The sequence below is a fragment of the Macaca fascicularis genome, chromosome 1 (assembly GCF_037993035.2).
Source record: "Macaca fascicularis isolate 582-1 chromosome 1, T2T-MFA8v1.1".
NCBI classification, from domain to species: domain Eukaryota; kingdom Metazoa; phylum Chordata; class Mammalia; order Primates; family Cercopithecidae; genus Macaca; species Macaca fascicularis.
Window position 1 is genome coordinate 202,414,042 of NC_088375.1, and position 14,969 is coordinate 202,429,010.

At 42.7% G+C, this 14,969-nt stretch overlaps 1 protein-coding gene across 15 annotated transcripts in view; it reads right to left on the minus strand.

The window, feature by feature from the left end:
- Positions 1–3,141: 3,141 nt before the first annotated feature.
- The window catches only part of ZBTB8A (zinc finger and BTB domain containing 8A), a 67,858-nt gene continuing 56,030 nt past the window's right edge, over positions 3,142–14,969 (minus strand). For 13 of the 15 annotated variants that reach the window (XM_045375492.3, XM_074013550.1, XM_074013546.1 and 10 more), the window contains 2 exons: positions 10,650–10,819; positions 3,142–4,395 (listed from right to left, as the gene is read on the minus strand). In XM_045375492.3, coding sequence (XP_045231427.1) covers positions 4,063–4,395; positions 10,650–10,819 — 503 coding nt within the window. In that variant the 3' untranslated portion in view covers positions 3,142–4,062. The remainder of the gene's footprint in view (positions 4,396–10,649; positions 10,820–14,969) is intronic. The other 2 variants (XM_074013549.1, XM_045375509.3) reach the window with 1 other exon arrangement.

Sequence of the window (14,969 nt, forward strand, 5' to 3'; positions counted from 1 at the left end):
TACTCGGGAGGCTGAGACAGGAGAATGGCGTAAACCCGGGAGGCGGAGCTTGCAGTGAGCCGAGATCGCAGCCACTGCACTCCAGCCTGGGTGACAGAGCCAGACTCCGTCTCAAAAAAAAAAAAAAAATTGAAAAATTTGTTCCTAAATTTTAAAAAGTCTTAAGATCTGATACCCATAGAAGGAACATCATGTGCTAAGGATGTGATTTGCTTCACTAAGAGACCATAGGGTTACCTGCTTATAAGCACAGTGAGTAATAGGAGTTACGAAATGAGGCTGCAGTGCTCAAAGGGAATTCAAGAAGTTGTCTAATTCCATGGTTTTCAACGTTGTGCACCTGAGTTCTGCAGAGGTGTCTGGGGAAAGGTTTGTGGGGGGCTTTAACCAGAGCAGCTCTGATTTTAGAGTTCATCCCTTAAATTTGAGCATCTCTAGGAAATAATTCATTTGAAGAGTTTCTCAGGTTAAAAAATTACTTTAAACTGCAGATCTAGTCCATTTTGTTTCTTCCAGACACTAGGCATGACTGCAGTGGTGCTTTCTTTTTGTAATGCTTCATCCTATACCCAGACACTCTTGAGAGTAATGGAGTTAGAAGGGCATTCAGAAGTTGATAAATGGCATTCCTGCAAGAGCAAACTTTGGTCTAACCAAGTCTTGATATTAAAAAAAAAAAATCCTTGGCATAAATAAAGCTTATTTAAACAGATTATACCCCTATGTAACATTTGCCCACATGTAAAAACCAAAGAATTCAATTTTCTCAAATCATCAATAGACAGTTTCACTGTAGAAAATAACCGGTCTCTAATGTCTTAGATATATATGATATGATAACTGGAGGCATTATTTACAACTTACAGACATGTCTTAAATGTTCTTTTATGATGTTAAAATGATACAACAGATTTGTCTAGTTTGGTGAACTCGATCGTTGTTTTGTGGGGATCCTTTGATGCTTGTTATAAACAATTATGAGAAAGCATTATTTCTGAAAAGGCAATAACAAGTGCTGGTGGCAGTGTGTTCAGTGAATGTTGCTGATATTCATGCTGATGTATGTAAAGTTTGCATGCAGAAGATAATAGCATAAAAGGACATTTAGATCATAGACTAAATAAAGTGCATTAGAGTATACACATGCAAGCACTACTTCATTGATATGAATGAAGTTCAAATCAGCCATTTTTCCTATTGGCTCCAACAACTAAAGAATCAGGTTTTAATTTCAAAAGGTGTCAGTATTACTCTGGTAAGACTAGAGAATGACAAGCATTTCCTTCCTCATTCAGATACACTTTAATTGTTAAGAATCCTGATTTAGGCTGGGCATGGTGGCTCACGCCTGTAATCCCAGCACTTTGGGAGGCTGGGGCGGGGGCGGGGATCACGAGGTCAGGAGTTCGAGACCAGCCTGGCCAACATAGTGAAACCCCATCTCTACTAAAAATACAAAAATTAGCCTGACATGGTGGCACGTGCCTGTAGTTCCAGCTACTCAGGAGGCTGAGGCAGGAGAATCATTTGAACCCGGGAGGCGGAGGTTGAGGTGAGCTGAGATCACGCCATTGCACTCCAGCTTGGGCAACAGAGCGAGACTCCGTCTCAAAAAAAAAACAGAATCCTGATTTAGGAACAGCCATGTTGGGAGAACAGAGAACTCAATGCCTATCATCCAGTCTTGAAGCAACTGGAAATGTGCCATCAAGGGAATCTTGAAAAAGTCTCAGTTAAGTACCATGAAACAAATGGTTATTCATCTATTTTTAAAATTTTTAAAAGAAAGTAACCAATTTAGCCTAGAAATCGGTATCAAGGACAATAATTAATGAAAGAACAAGAGAAGATAATAACATAAAAAGTATCATTTTGAGGTATGTCATTTAAAAATGGCATTTAAAAATACAGTAAAATAGACGGTACCTCTCCATATACAATGAAATTCTATCAAGCTCCACTGTGATAACTTGCAGAAGAGACCTTTATGAAGTTCAGCTCTTTACTTCAGATATTTAGATTTTACCTTTAGAACTAAAACAATGCTTCTCTAATTTAGCTGTAATTTTGGAATGTTTCATAATTCAGGCAGGGGAGAAGTTTTTTGGTTTTTTAATTTTTTGTTTTTTGTTTTTTGTGACAGAGTTTCACGCTTGCTGCCCAGGCTGGAGTGCAATGGCACAATCTCAGTCCACTGCAACCTCTGCCTCCTGGGTTCAAGTGATTCTCCTGCCTCAGCCTTCCGAGTAGCTGGGATTACAGGCATGCACCACCACGTCGGGCTAATTCTGTATTTTTAGTAGAGATGGGGTTTCTCCATGTTGGTCAGCCTGGTCTCGAACTCCTGACCTCAGGAGATCCACCCGCCTCAGCCTCCCAAAGTGCTGGGATTACAGGTGTGAGCCACCGTGCCCAGCCCAAAGGGGAGAAGTTTAAACTTTGTATATTAGGAGAAAATTTGTCTTGAAAATATATAAACAAGAGAAGCAAAAATGTTCAATGTACTTAAGTGAATAATTTGTTCAAATAGTTTTATACTTTATATTTACATATAAATAACTTGACATAAAAACATACCAATAGGTACTGTAGGGACATTACTTAGCACTATTTGAAAATCTCTAGATCAAGATATTATATGTTGTTGAAAATGATTCAATTCCTCCTTTCATACTTTCTAATTCTGATTGGCTTATTTTTATAATTACTGCCAACTGGTGAGGTTTGACTTCTATTCTTTGCCATTTCAGGAGACATACAGGGAGAGAATGTTGAAAGAGGATTGTTTAAAATCAGACCCTGTCCAGTCATCAGCTTTCTCTCTCAAACTTTCTGACCTTAATTTCCTCATTTGTAAATCGGAGATAGTATCCACCTCACTGATTGAGAAAATATGTGAGAGAGTACTGTATAAATAATATAGCACTACATAATATTAGAAATCACTCAAATATGGTAAGAACCTCCTAGTTTATTTTCCTTTTTTTTTTGGGGGGGGGGTTTCTCTCTTGTTGCCCAGGCTGGAGTGCAATGGTATGATCTTGGCTCACTGCAACCTCTGCCTCCCAGGTTCAAGTAATTCTCCTGCCTCAGCCTCCCGAGTAGCTGAGATTATAGGCATGCGCCACCATGCCCGGCTAATTTTATATTTTTTAGTAGAGATGAGGTTTCACCATGTTGGCCAGGCTGGTTTTAAACTCCTGACCTCAAGTGATACGCCTGCGTTGGCCTCTCAAAGTATTGGGATTATAGGCGTGAGCCACCGCGCCTGGCCTGTTTTTCTTTAGAGAGATGGATAACCATATTGACAGATCGTCTTCACAAACTGCCTTGACTTTTAGGCAACATTAGTTTCCTGCTTTAAGAAAATATCTGCATTTAATCTTTGGTCAGCCTCTACTTTCATTTTTTTTATTGTTTGTTTTGTTTTTAACAATACTGAGAGTAATTTTAACCTAATGATAAAAATGTCAAATATGAATGATTTCAAACATTTTAGTCTTCTTCCATAATCCTTAAACGTTCAGGATATCAGAGTAATGACAGATTGTTTCAGATCTCAAATTAATACAAAGACTAATTTGTCTAGTCAGGTGGGTTGCCAGATCTTTAAATGTGCTCTTAACTGGTTTCCTGTGAAATTAAACATTGGTTGTATATGTGTTTTTGAAACACCTTGAAATTGTCTTACATAAAGTTTGGATGTGGTGAATTTATTTAAAGTATTTTCTTTGAAAAAAGTTTGCTAAGTAGATCTTCCAATATTAAAAGAAAAAGGGTATCTCTGTAATAAAGAGGATTGTAATGAAAGTAAGAGGATAATTGTTCATCCATCATGCCAACTCAAGCTAGTTCTTTCTTTCCAGTGCAGCAACACATTTTAGGGCAACAAAGTTCAGAATAGATACAATGGCCTGTTCAGAAAGCATGCAAGTTATATCAGATCATTTCTTTAAAGTCAGTATGATAAATTTGTTAACTAGACTCTGACCACAGAAAGAGAGAGATACAGGAAGTCAATGTAAATTGCAGACATGCCAGCTCTGTTGGTTCACATTACAGCTACCTAATGTTGGGCTTAATTTCTTTTTCTTCTTCTTCTTCACTATCATCAACCTGTTGGATGACCAGATCAGCAGACCCATCTTCTACAATCTCCACATAGGATCTATTCTCATCTTCACTCAAGTGCCATCTGGAATCCTTATCTCCATCTGATGGGGACATAAGATGTTGTTCAGCTTCCAAGTCAATGGGGAGGCTGTCTATGCCAAATTCTGCAAGACACTCATTACACAGTCTGTAGCGCCTGGTTCCCTCCTGTACCACTTGCCCTGTTAGATCTGTCACATGACGTTTACATTTTCTGCAGATGAGTTTACATGCCTGGTGAATCTGTGTAGAGATTTAAATAGTGATAAAAGTGATTTTTCAAAAGCAGGACAGTTTGATATTTTAGGTACCAGTTCATAAACTTAAGATGTTCAAAGCCATGCATTAAACTCAACATCTATTATTAGAAAAAGATCAAGGGTTTTAGTGGCAAATTGATGTCACAGAAAAACATCAGCTTTCTCTAAATAGTGGCTATCATGTTTTTTATTATTAATATTACATAATAATTTCACTTATCCCTTAATCCAATAGCATTTGGGTATCTGAGGTAACAACAGGATACTTCCTATGATAATAATAATTGCAAACACTTACATGCACCATGCACTTATTTATTTTTATTATTTATTTATTTATTTATTTTTGAGACAGCATCTTACTCTGTCGCCCAGGCTGGAGTGCAATAGCGCAATGTCAGCTTGCTACAACTTCCGCCTCCCGGGCTCAAGCAATTCTCTTACTTCTGCCTCCTGAGTAGCTGGTATTACAGGCACACGCCACCATGCCCAGCTAATTTTTGTATTTTTAGTAGAGATAGGTCATGTTGGTCAGGCTGGTCTTGAACTCCTGACCTTGTCATCCATCTGCCTCGGATGCCCACAGTGCTGGGATTACAGGCGTGAGCCACTGTGTCCAGCATACTTTTTATTTTTAAGATAGGGTCTCCCTCTGTCACCCAGGCTAGGGTGTTGTGGTGACCATAGCTCACTGCAGCCTCAACCTCCCAGGCTCAAGCAATCCTCCCATCCCAACCTACCAAGGAGCTGGGATTACAGATGCATGCCACCACACCTGGCTAATTAAAAGAAATTGGCCGGGCGCTGTGGCTCAAGCCTGTAATCCCAGCACTTTGGGAGGCCGAGACGGGCGGATCACGAGGTCAGGAGATCGAGACCATCTTGGCTAACATGGAGAAACCCAGTCTCTACTAAAAAATACAAAAACCTAGCCGGGCGAGGTGGCGGGCGTCTATAGTCCCAGCTACTCGTGAGGCTGAGGCAGGAGAATGGCGTGAACCCGGGAGGCGGAGCCTGCAGTGAGCTGAGATCCGGCCACTGCACTCCAGTCTGGGCGACAAAGCGAGACTCTGTCTCAACAAAAAAAAAAAAAAAAAAAAAAAAAGTTTTTTAGAGAAAGGGTCTTGCTATGTTGTCCAGTCTGAACATATCTTAATTTGAGGTGGTGGTGGGGGTGGAATCTCTCTTGTTTTGTGTATTAATTTTTTGTTATTTTACTAGAGAAAGATAAATATTGTAAAAATTTAAATGTATCAATATTTTAGATAGAAGGAGTACTTGCCATTTTTATTAATAAAAGATCTGCTGGAGAGAGGACCACACAGGGATTGGAAGGCTTGGGGTTCTAGTCATTTACTATCTTCGTCACTTACTAACCATGTATCTTGGAGCAAGTAATTTAAAACATTATATAAACTTGCTTTAGGGTGACAGTTAAAATATTTAACTGGTAAGATATGGGCACCACCCAGACAGATGAGAAACCTGACTAATTCTACTGGACACTCGTCATAAACAACTACTATGGTGCTGGTTCTACGTATCAGCGTAGTATTATCTTTGCTTGCTTCCTGTGGCTAATGGGAATACCACTCACAGGGCTAACATGAGGACCAAATGAGTTAACGTGTAAAATGCCTTGGTAAACAGCTGTAGTTGAGGAATAATTAGGTATTATAATTAGTAATAAACAACTTTGTTCAACAGCTGTCAGAACAGTAGATTATGGGTTCTAATCTAAAAATTATAAAAATTAATTGTATAGGCCGGGCACGGTGGCTCACGCCTGTAATCCCAGCACTTTGGGAGGCCGAGGCGGGCGGGTCGCTTGAGGTCAAGAGATCGAGACCATCCTGGCTAACACGGTGAAACCCCGTCTCTACTAAAAATCAAAAAAAAAAAAAAAAAATTAGCCAGGCCTGGTGGCGGGTGCCTGTAGTACCAGCTACTCAGGAGGCTGAGGCAGGAGAATGGCGTGAACCCGGGAGGTGGAACTTGCAGTGAGCTAAGATTGCACCACTGTGCTCCAGCCTGGGCAACAGAGCAAGACTCCATCTCAAAAATAAATAAATAAATAAATAAATAAATAAATAAATAAATAAAGTCAGGACAGTGTAGAAGTAGGCCACCAAACACAGTAAAAATACCCAAGAAGCTGGACACGGTGGTCCACACCTGTAATTCCAGCACTTTGGGAGGCCAAGGTGGTTGGATCACTTCAGGTCAGGAGTTTGAGACCAGCCTGGCTAACATGGTAAAACTCCATTTTTACTAAAAAAAAAATACAAAAATTAGCTGGGCATGGTGGCACACGTCTGTAATCCCAGCTATGCAGGAGGCTGAGGAAGGAGAATCACTTGAGCCTGGGAGGCGAAGGTTGCAGTAAGCTGAGATCGTGCCACTACACTCCAGCTTAGATGACAGAGTGAGACTCCATCTCAAAAAAAAAAAATCCAAGAAAGCTAATATAGCCTGGTAAAATATGTAGGAAAGCGTATGTAACTACCACTAGTACAGTTATTATCCTGTGCATAACTGTTGACATATTAATCAGTAAACACTGAAAGTACACGATTTGAATGAATCCTGATTTCTCCTGAGATAGTAATATTATGTCTACTAGATTGGGCGTGGTGACTCACACCTGTAATCCCAGCACTTTGGGAGGTGGAGGTGGGTGGATCACTTGAGGCCAGGAGTTCAAGACCAGCCTGGCCAACATGGTAAAACCCCGTCTCTACTAAAAATTAAAAAAAAAAAAAAAAAAAAAAGTAGCTGGGTATGGTGGTGTGTGCTTGTAATCCCAGCTACTCGGGAGGCCAAGGCAGGAGAATCTCTTGAACTCAGCAGGTGGAGGTTGTGGTGAGCTGAGATCATGCCACTGTACTCCAGCCTGGATGACAGAGCGAGACTCTGTCTCAAAAACAAAACAAAACAAAAAACTATGGGTATCAAATGTGGTATTGTTTTTGTTACAAGCTCTGATACAGATTCATGTCCATCCCTCCAAAACATATATCTTCTAACTCCATCCACTGAAATAGTGTAAAAGAAACGACACCTCCATAACAATGATTGCCCAGACTTTGAGCTCTAATTTCACTTTCCATTAAAGGAAACGGATTGAGAAATGGCTGGTTCCAGCTCTGTTGTAGGGAAAGTACAAAGTGAGTCTTGGCCTCTTTTGGAGTCAGAGAACAAGGACACTTTCAAAATTTAATGGAGTTGTGACAAAAGGAGACAAGAGCCAGTGTCAAGGTAGAGACTGTTCACTGGATAAAACTGAAAATTTGAGTATCAAAAAGAATAATAATTGTGGATCCAGACATAATAAACCAATACAAATTCCTGAGACCATCGGATATCTAAAAATATAAGACCAGCAGGTGTGGTGGCTCATGCCTGTAATCCCAGTACTTTGGGAGGCCGAGGTGGATGGATCACTCAAGGTCAGGAATTCAAGACCAGCTTGGCCAACATGGTGAAACCCCACCTCTACTAAACATACAAAAACTGGCCAGGTGCGGTGGCTCAAGCCTGCAATCCCAGCACTTTGGGAGGCCGAGACGGGCGGATCACGAGGTCAGGAGATCGAGACCATCCTGGCTAACACGGTGAAACCCCGTCTCTACTAAAAAATACAAAAAACTAGCCGGGCGAGGTGGCGGGCGCCTGTAGTCCCAGCTACTCGGGAGGCTGAGACAGGAGAATGGCGTAAACCCGGGAGGCGGAGCTTGCAGTGAGCCGAGATCGCAGCCACTGCACTCCAGCCTGGGTGACAGAGCCAGACTCCGTCTCAAAAAAGAGAAAAAAAAAAAAAATACAAAAACTAGGTGGGCACCTGTAGTCCCAACTACTTGGGAGGCTGAGGCAGGAGAATTGCTTGAATCTGGGAGGCAGAGGTTGCAGTGGGCCAAGATCACACCATTACATTCCAGCCTGGGCAACAGAGCAAGACTCTGTCTCCAAAAAAAAAAAAGAAAGAAAGCAGGTATAGTGAAGACCCTCTCTGGTTGGACAGCAGCAACTAGACTGAGATCCTTCCAGACAAGGATTCAGTAATCACTGGTAGATGCTGAGTATCTGCAGTGGTGATTCTGACCTAGACACTTAAAACATTTATACAGTTTACATTATCTTTGGCTCTGAACAGACCGGTATATAAAAACATGTTAGACTAAGTGAATTAAAATGGAAATATAAAACTATTTACCATGAAAAGAATATACACCACTTCAAGGTCTAAAAGGACAATAAAATCAATATATATAATTATGCTTTATGTGCAAAGTAAAAACACTAAGTTGGAGAAATTTTAAATATGGTAGAGTTGTGTGAAAATATTTCCCTCAGCAAATGAGATGATCCTAAAGCCCATAAATGTACATTTTTTTTTTTTTTTTTTTTTTTTGAGACAGAGTCTCACGCTGTTGCCCAGGCTGGAGTGCAGTGGCGCGATCTCGGCTCACTGCAAGCTCCGCCTCCTGGGTTCACGCCATTCTCCTGCCTCAGCCTCCTGAGTAGCTAGGACTACAGGCGCCCGCCACCGCGCCCGGCTAATTTTTTGTATTTTTAGTAGAGACGGGGTTTCACTGTGGTCTCGATCTCCTGACCTTGTGATCCGCCCTCCTCGGCCTCCCAAAGTGCTGGGATTACAGGCTTGAGCCACCGCGCCCGGCCATTTTTTTTTTTTTTTTTTTTTTTAACACAGGGTCTCACTGTGTCATCCAGGCTGGAGTGCAGTGGCTTGATCTTAGCTCACTGTAACCTCCACTTCCTGGGTTCAGGCGATTCTTGTGCCTCAGCCTCCTGAGTAGCTGGGATTACAGGTGTGAGCTACCACACCACACTAATTTTTGTATTTTTGGTGGATGGGGTTTCACCATTTTAGCCAGGCTGGTCTTGAACTGAACTGGCCTCAAGCCATCTGCCCGCCTTGGCCTCCCAAAGTGCTGGGATTACTGGTGTGAGCCACTGCGCCTGGCCAAATGTACATATTTCTTAAGAAGTAAAATGATGGGTCAGGTGTGATGGCTCACACCTGTAACCCTACCATTTTGGGAGGCCGAGGCAGGTGGATCACTTGACCCCAGGAGTTCAAGACCAGCCTGGGCAACATGATGAAATCCCATCTCTACAAAAAATACAAAAATACAAAAATTAGCCGGGCGCGGTGGCTCAAGCCTGTAATCCCAGCACTTTGGGAGGCCGAGATGGGCGGATCACGAGGTCAGGAGATCGAGACCATCCTGGCTAACATGGTGAAACCCCGTCTCTACTAAAAAATATAAAAAATAAAAACTAGCCGGGCGAGGTGGCGGGCGCCTGTAGTCCCAGCTACTCGGGAGGCTGAGGCAGGAGAATGGCGTAAACCCGGGAGGCGGAGCTTGCAGTGAGCTGAGATCCGGCCACTGCACTCCAGCCTGGGCGACAGAGCAAGACTCCGTCTCAAAAAAAAAAAAAATACAAAAATTAGCCCGGCGTGTTGGTGCAGGCCTGTAGTCCCAGCTACTCAGGAGGCTGAGGAGGAAGGATAATTTGAGCCTGAGAAGTTGTGGCTGCAGTGAGCTGAGATGGTGCCACTGCACTCCAGCCTGGGCGATAGAGAGAGACCCTGTCTCAAACAAAACAAAACAAAACAAAACAAAACAAAACAAAACAAAACAAAACAAGGCCGAGCGTGGTGGCTCATGCCTGTAATCCCAGCACTTTTGGGAGGCGAAAGCAGGTGAATCACCTGAGGTCAGGTGTTGGAGACCAGCCAGGCCAATGTAGTGAAACCCCATCTCTACTAAAAATACAAAAATTAGCCGGGCGTGGCACACCCCTGTAATCCCAACTACTCGAGAGGCTGAGGCGGGAGAATTGCTTGAACCCGGGAGGCAGAGGTTGCAGTGAGCTGAGATTGTTGGCTGGGCAACGAGTGAAACTCCATCTCAAGAAAACAAAAACTCCATCTTAGCTAACACAGTGAAACCCTGTCCCTACTAAAAATCCAAAAAAAAAAAAAAAAAAAAAAAGAAATTAGCTGGGCGTGGTGGCAGGCACCTGTAGTCCCAGCTATTAGGGAAGCTGAGGCAGGAGAATGGCGTGAACCCAGGAGGCAGAGGTTGCAGTGAGCCGAGATCGCGCCACTACACTCTAGCTTGGGCGACAGAGCGAGACTCCATCTCAAAACAAACAAACAAAGAAAACAAAAAAGAATTAGTAAAACGATGAAAAAAAAATAATACATACTGTTCGAAAATGGCTACTTAGATGGTCTAGTCTGCTAAATCTTTTTCCGCAGGCTTGACATGGATAGGGCTTTTCTCCTGTATGACAGCGAAGGTGGCGCTTTAGGTCTGCCTTCCGCTTCACCACATGTGGGCAGTACGGGCACTTGAATCGCATCCGGGGCAGATCATCTGTCAAGAGACGCTTTGATTAAATCATTGGAAAGTTTGTGGGGAAAAGAAAGAGATCAGCCTGTTACTGTGTCTATATAGAAAGAAGTAGACATAAGAGACTCCATTTTGTTCTGTATTTGAGATGCTGTTAATCTGTGACCCTACCCCCAACCTTGTCCTTACGAGAGACATGTGCTGTGGTAACTCAAGGTTTAATGGATTTGGGGCGGGCAGGGTGTGTCTTTGTTCCTAGAAAAGCTAGGTATTGTCCAAGGTTTATCCCCATGTGATAGGATGAAACAATGTTGCTAAAAGGTTTATCTCAAGGCACAGGATTTTCCTTTAAACTTATTCATGTCACAGAGATCCTTGTTCTTATGTCTTACTGCTAATTTCCTCCCTAAAAACGATCCTATTGTCCTGCCACTCCCTTATCTTTAAGATGGTAAAGATAATTATCTATAAATACTAAGGGAACTCAGAGGCCGGTGCCGGCGTGGGTCCTCTGTAAGCTGAGCGCCGGTCCCCTGGGCCCCTGCTTTTCTTTCTCTATACTTTGTCTCTGTGTCTTATTTTTCTCAAGTCTCTCGTTCCACCTAACGAGAAACACCCACAGGTGTGGAGGGGCAGGCCACCCCTTCAAAGTTCATAATAACAATTCTAATAACAGAAAGAATCCAATCCAATCCCACTGGAAACAAGAAAAAAATAAACTTAAAAAAAATTATGAAATAAAAAGAATGCACAAAGAGTTGGTGAGCCCAAAAAATAACAGATGAAAGAAATTTTATTAAGACTAGATTGTCAATGTAATTCTAAGTATAGAACTTTAACTTCAGTATTTGATATATTTAGAAAGTTGGGTAAATTCGGCTGGGCATGGTGGCTCATGCCTGTAATCCCAGCACTATGGGAGGCCAAGGCGGGCAGATCACGAGATCAGGAGATCGAGACCATCCTGGCTAACCCAGTGAAACCCCTTCTCTGCTAAAAAATACAAAAAATTAGCCGGGCATGGTGGCAGGCGCCTGTAGTCCCACCTACTCGGGAGGCTGAGGCAGGAGAATGGTGTGAACCCAGGAGGTAGAACTTGCAGTGAGCTGAGATGGCGCCACTGCACTCCAGCCTGGGCGACAGAGCGAGACTCCGTCTAAAAAAATAAATAAATAAAAAATAAAAAAAAGCAGCCGGGCGCAGTGGCTCAAGCCTGTAATCCCAGCACTTTGGGAGGCCGAGACGGGCGGATCACGAGGTCAGGAGATCGAGACCATCCTGGGTAACACAGTGAAACCCCGTCTCTACTAAAAAAAAAATACAAAAACTTAGCCAGGCGAGGTGGCAGGCGCCTGTAGTCCCAGCTACTCGGGAGGCTGAGGCAGGAGAATGGCGTGAACCCGGGAGGCGGAGCTTGCAGTGAGCTGAGATCCGGCCACTGCACTCCAGCCTGGGTGACAGAGCGAGACTCCGTCTCAAAAAAATAAATAAATAAATAAATAAAAAATAAAAATAAAAAAAAGCAAGTTGGGTAAATTCAGACTGATACAGACTGCCATGCTTTTTTTTTTTTTTTTTTGGGATGGAGTTTCACTCTCGCCCAGGCTGGAGTGCAAGACGCAATCTCTGCTCACTGCAACCTCCACCTCCTGGGTTCAAGCAATTCTCTTGCCTCAGTCTCTTGAGTAGCTGGGATTATAGACACGCACCAGAACGCCTAGCTAATTTTTGTGTTTTTAGTAGAGACAGGGTTTCACCATGTTGGTCAGGCTGGTCTCGAACTCCTGACCTCGTGATCCGCCCGCCTCTACCTCCCAAAGTACTGGGATTACAGGCGTAAGCCACTGTGCCTGGCCTGCCGTGCCTTTTTTTTTTTTTTTAATTTAATGCATTAGGGTCATTAGATTTTAAATGTAAAATAGTACTATATTTTAAAACTGTACACAATTTCAAAGTAAAAGTATTTAATATTTAAGCTTTTTTCTTGGAGGAAAATCACTTGAGGTCAGGGGCTTGAGACCAGCTTGGCCAACATGGTAAAACCCCATCTCTACCAAAAGTAAAAAAAAAAATAGCCAGGTGTGGTGGCGCATGCCTGTAATCCCAGCGTTTTGGGAGGCTGAGGTGGTAGAATCGCTTGAACCCGTGAGGTGAAAGTTGCAGTGAGCCAAGATTGTGCCACTGCACTCCAGTCTAGGCAACAGTGTGAGACCCTGTCTCAAAAAAAAATAAAAAAATAAATAAATAAATAAATAAATAATTATTGTTCAATTTTGGTATGACAATAGTATTGTAGTTTTTTCCTATACTATTTTAAGGACACATTCTGAACGATTTACAAGTGAAAACATATGATGTCTGAGATTGGTTTAAAAGTAATAAAGGGAGTGGGTTAGGGATAAGGATACAGACATGAGACAGGCCATGAGTTAGAGGTTGTGGGACTAGGTCATGGATGCATGGAGGTTAATTATACCATTCTCTTTTTACTTTTGTATATGTTTGAAACTTTTATAAAATAAAAATCAGGCTGGACACAGTGGCTCATTCCTGTAATCCCAGCACTCTGGGAGGCTGAGGTGGGAGGATCATTTCAGGCCAGGAGTTCAAGACCAGCCTGGGAAATATAATGAGACCCACCATCTCTACAAAATAGCAAAATAAAATAAAATAAATATGTAATTTGTATCTTACAACCTTGAGGAGTTTCATTTTAATATAATTTTCCTTTAAATTTACATGGAAACTATTAGGCAAATTTGTTAACTGATTAACTGGGGGGAAAATTGTATGATACGCATTTCTTATCCCTATTCTCTACTTCCAGAGTGAGGGAGGATTATTCTGAAACTGTCAATTTACATGATCTTTCTGCGTTTTACTATTATCATGAAAATGAGATGTCTCATGTTGCACATTGGTCCACTGTAGACTTACAGGACCAGTGTCATGGGTTGTATGTGAGGTGTTCTTTTTTGGGTGGGAGATGGGCTCTATGTTTCCTCTGCTGGTCTTTTAACTCCTGGGCTCAAGTGATGCTCTGCCTTAGCCTCCCCAGTAGCTAGGACTACAGGCATTCCTTAAAAAAAAAAAAATGATGTGTTGGGCGCAGCGGCTCATGCCTGTAATCCCAGCACTTTGGGAGGCCGAGGAGGTCAGATCACCTGAGGTCAGGAGTTCAAGACCAGCCTGGGAAACGTGCAGAAACCCCGTCTCTACTAAAAATACAAAAAATTAGCTGGGCGTGGTGGCAGACGCCTGTAATCCCAGCTATTCCGGAGGCTGAGGCAGGAGAATTGCTTGAACCCGGGAGGCAGAGGTTGCGGTGAGCCGAGATTGCGCATTGCACTCCAGCCTGGGCAACAAGAACAAAATTCCGTCTCAAAAAAAGAAGAAAAAAAATGTATTTGTATCTTTTTTTTTTTTTTTGAAATGGAATCTCCCTCTGTCACCCAGGCTGGAGTACAGTGGCGTGATCTCAGCTCACCACAACCTCCACCTCCCGGGTTCAAGCAATTTTCCTGCCTCAGCCTCCTGAGTAGCTGGTATTACAGGCGTGTGCCACGCCCAGCTTATTTATTTTGTATTTTTAGTAGAGACAGGGTTTCACCATATTGGCCAGGCTGGTCTTGAACTCCTGACTTTGTGATCTGCCTGCCTCATCCTCCCAAAGTGCTGGGATTACAGGCGTGAGCCACCACGCCCAACCTGTGTTTGTATCTTAATAAGCTAAATATTCCTCTGAGTAAATACACAGAAAAAAAAAAGACTATTTAAAAGTGAAAATATCGGCCGGGCGCGGTGGCTCAAGCCTGTAATCCCAGCACTTTGGGAGGCCGAGACGGGCGGATCACGAGGTCAGGAGATCTAGACCATCCTGGCTAACACGGTGAAACCCCGTCTCTACTAAAAAATACAAAAAACTAGCCGGGCGAGGTGGCGGGCGCCTGTAGTCCCAGCTACTCGGGAGGCTGAGGCAGGAGAATGGTCTAAACCCGGGAGGCGGAGCTTGCAATGAGCTGAGATCTGGCCACTGCACCCCAGCCTGGGCAGAGCAAGACTCTGTCTCAAAAAAAAAAAAAAAAAAAGTGAAAATATGTGTCTTAGAGATTGAACTATTTAGAAAAGAGCTTTAAACATTTAAGAGTAATCTAACCACCCACAGATACAGGTT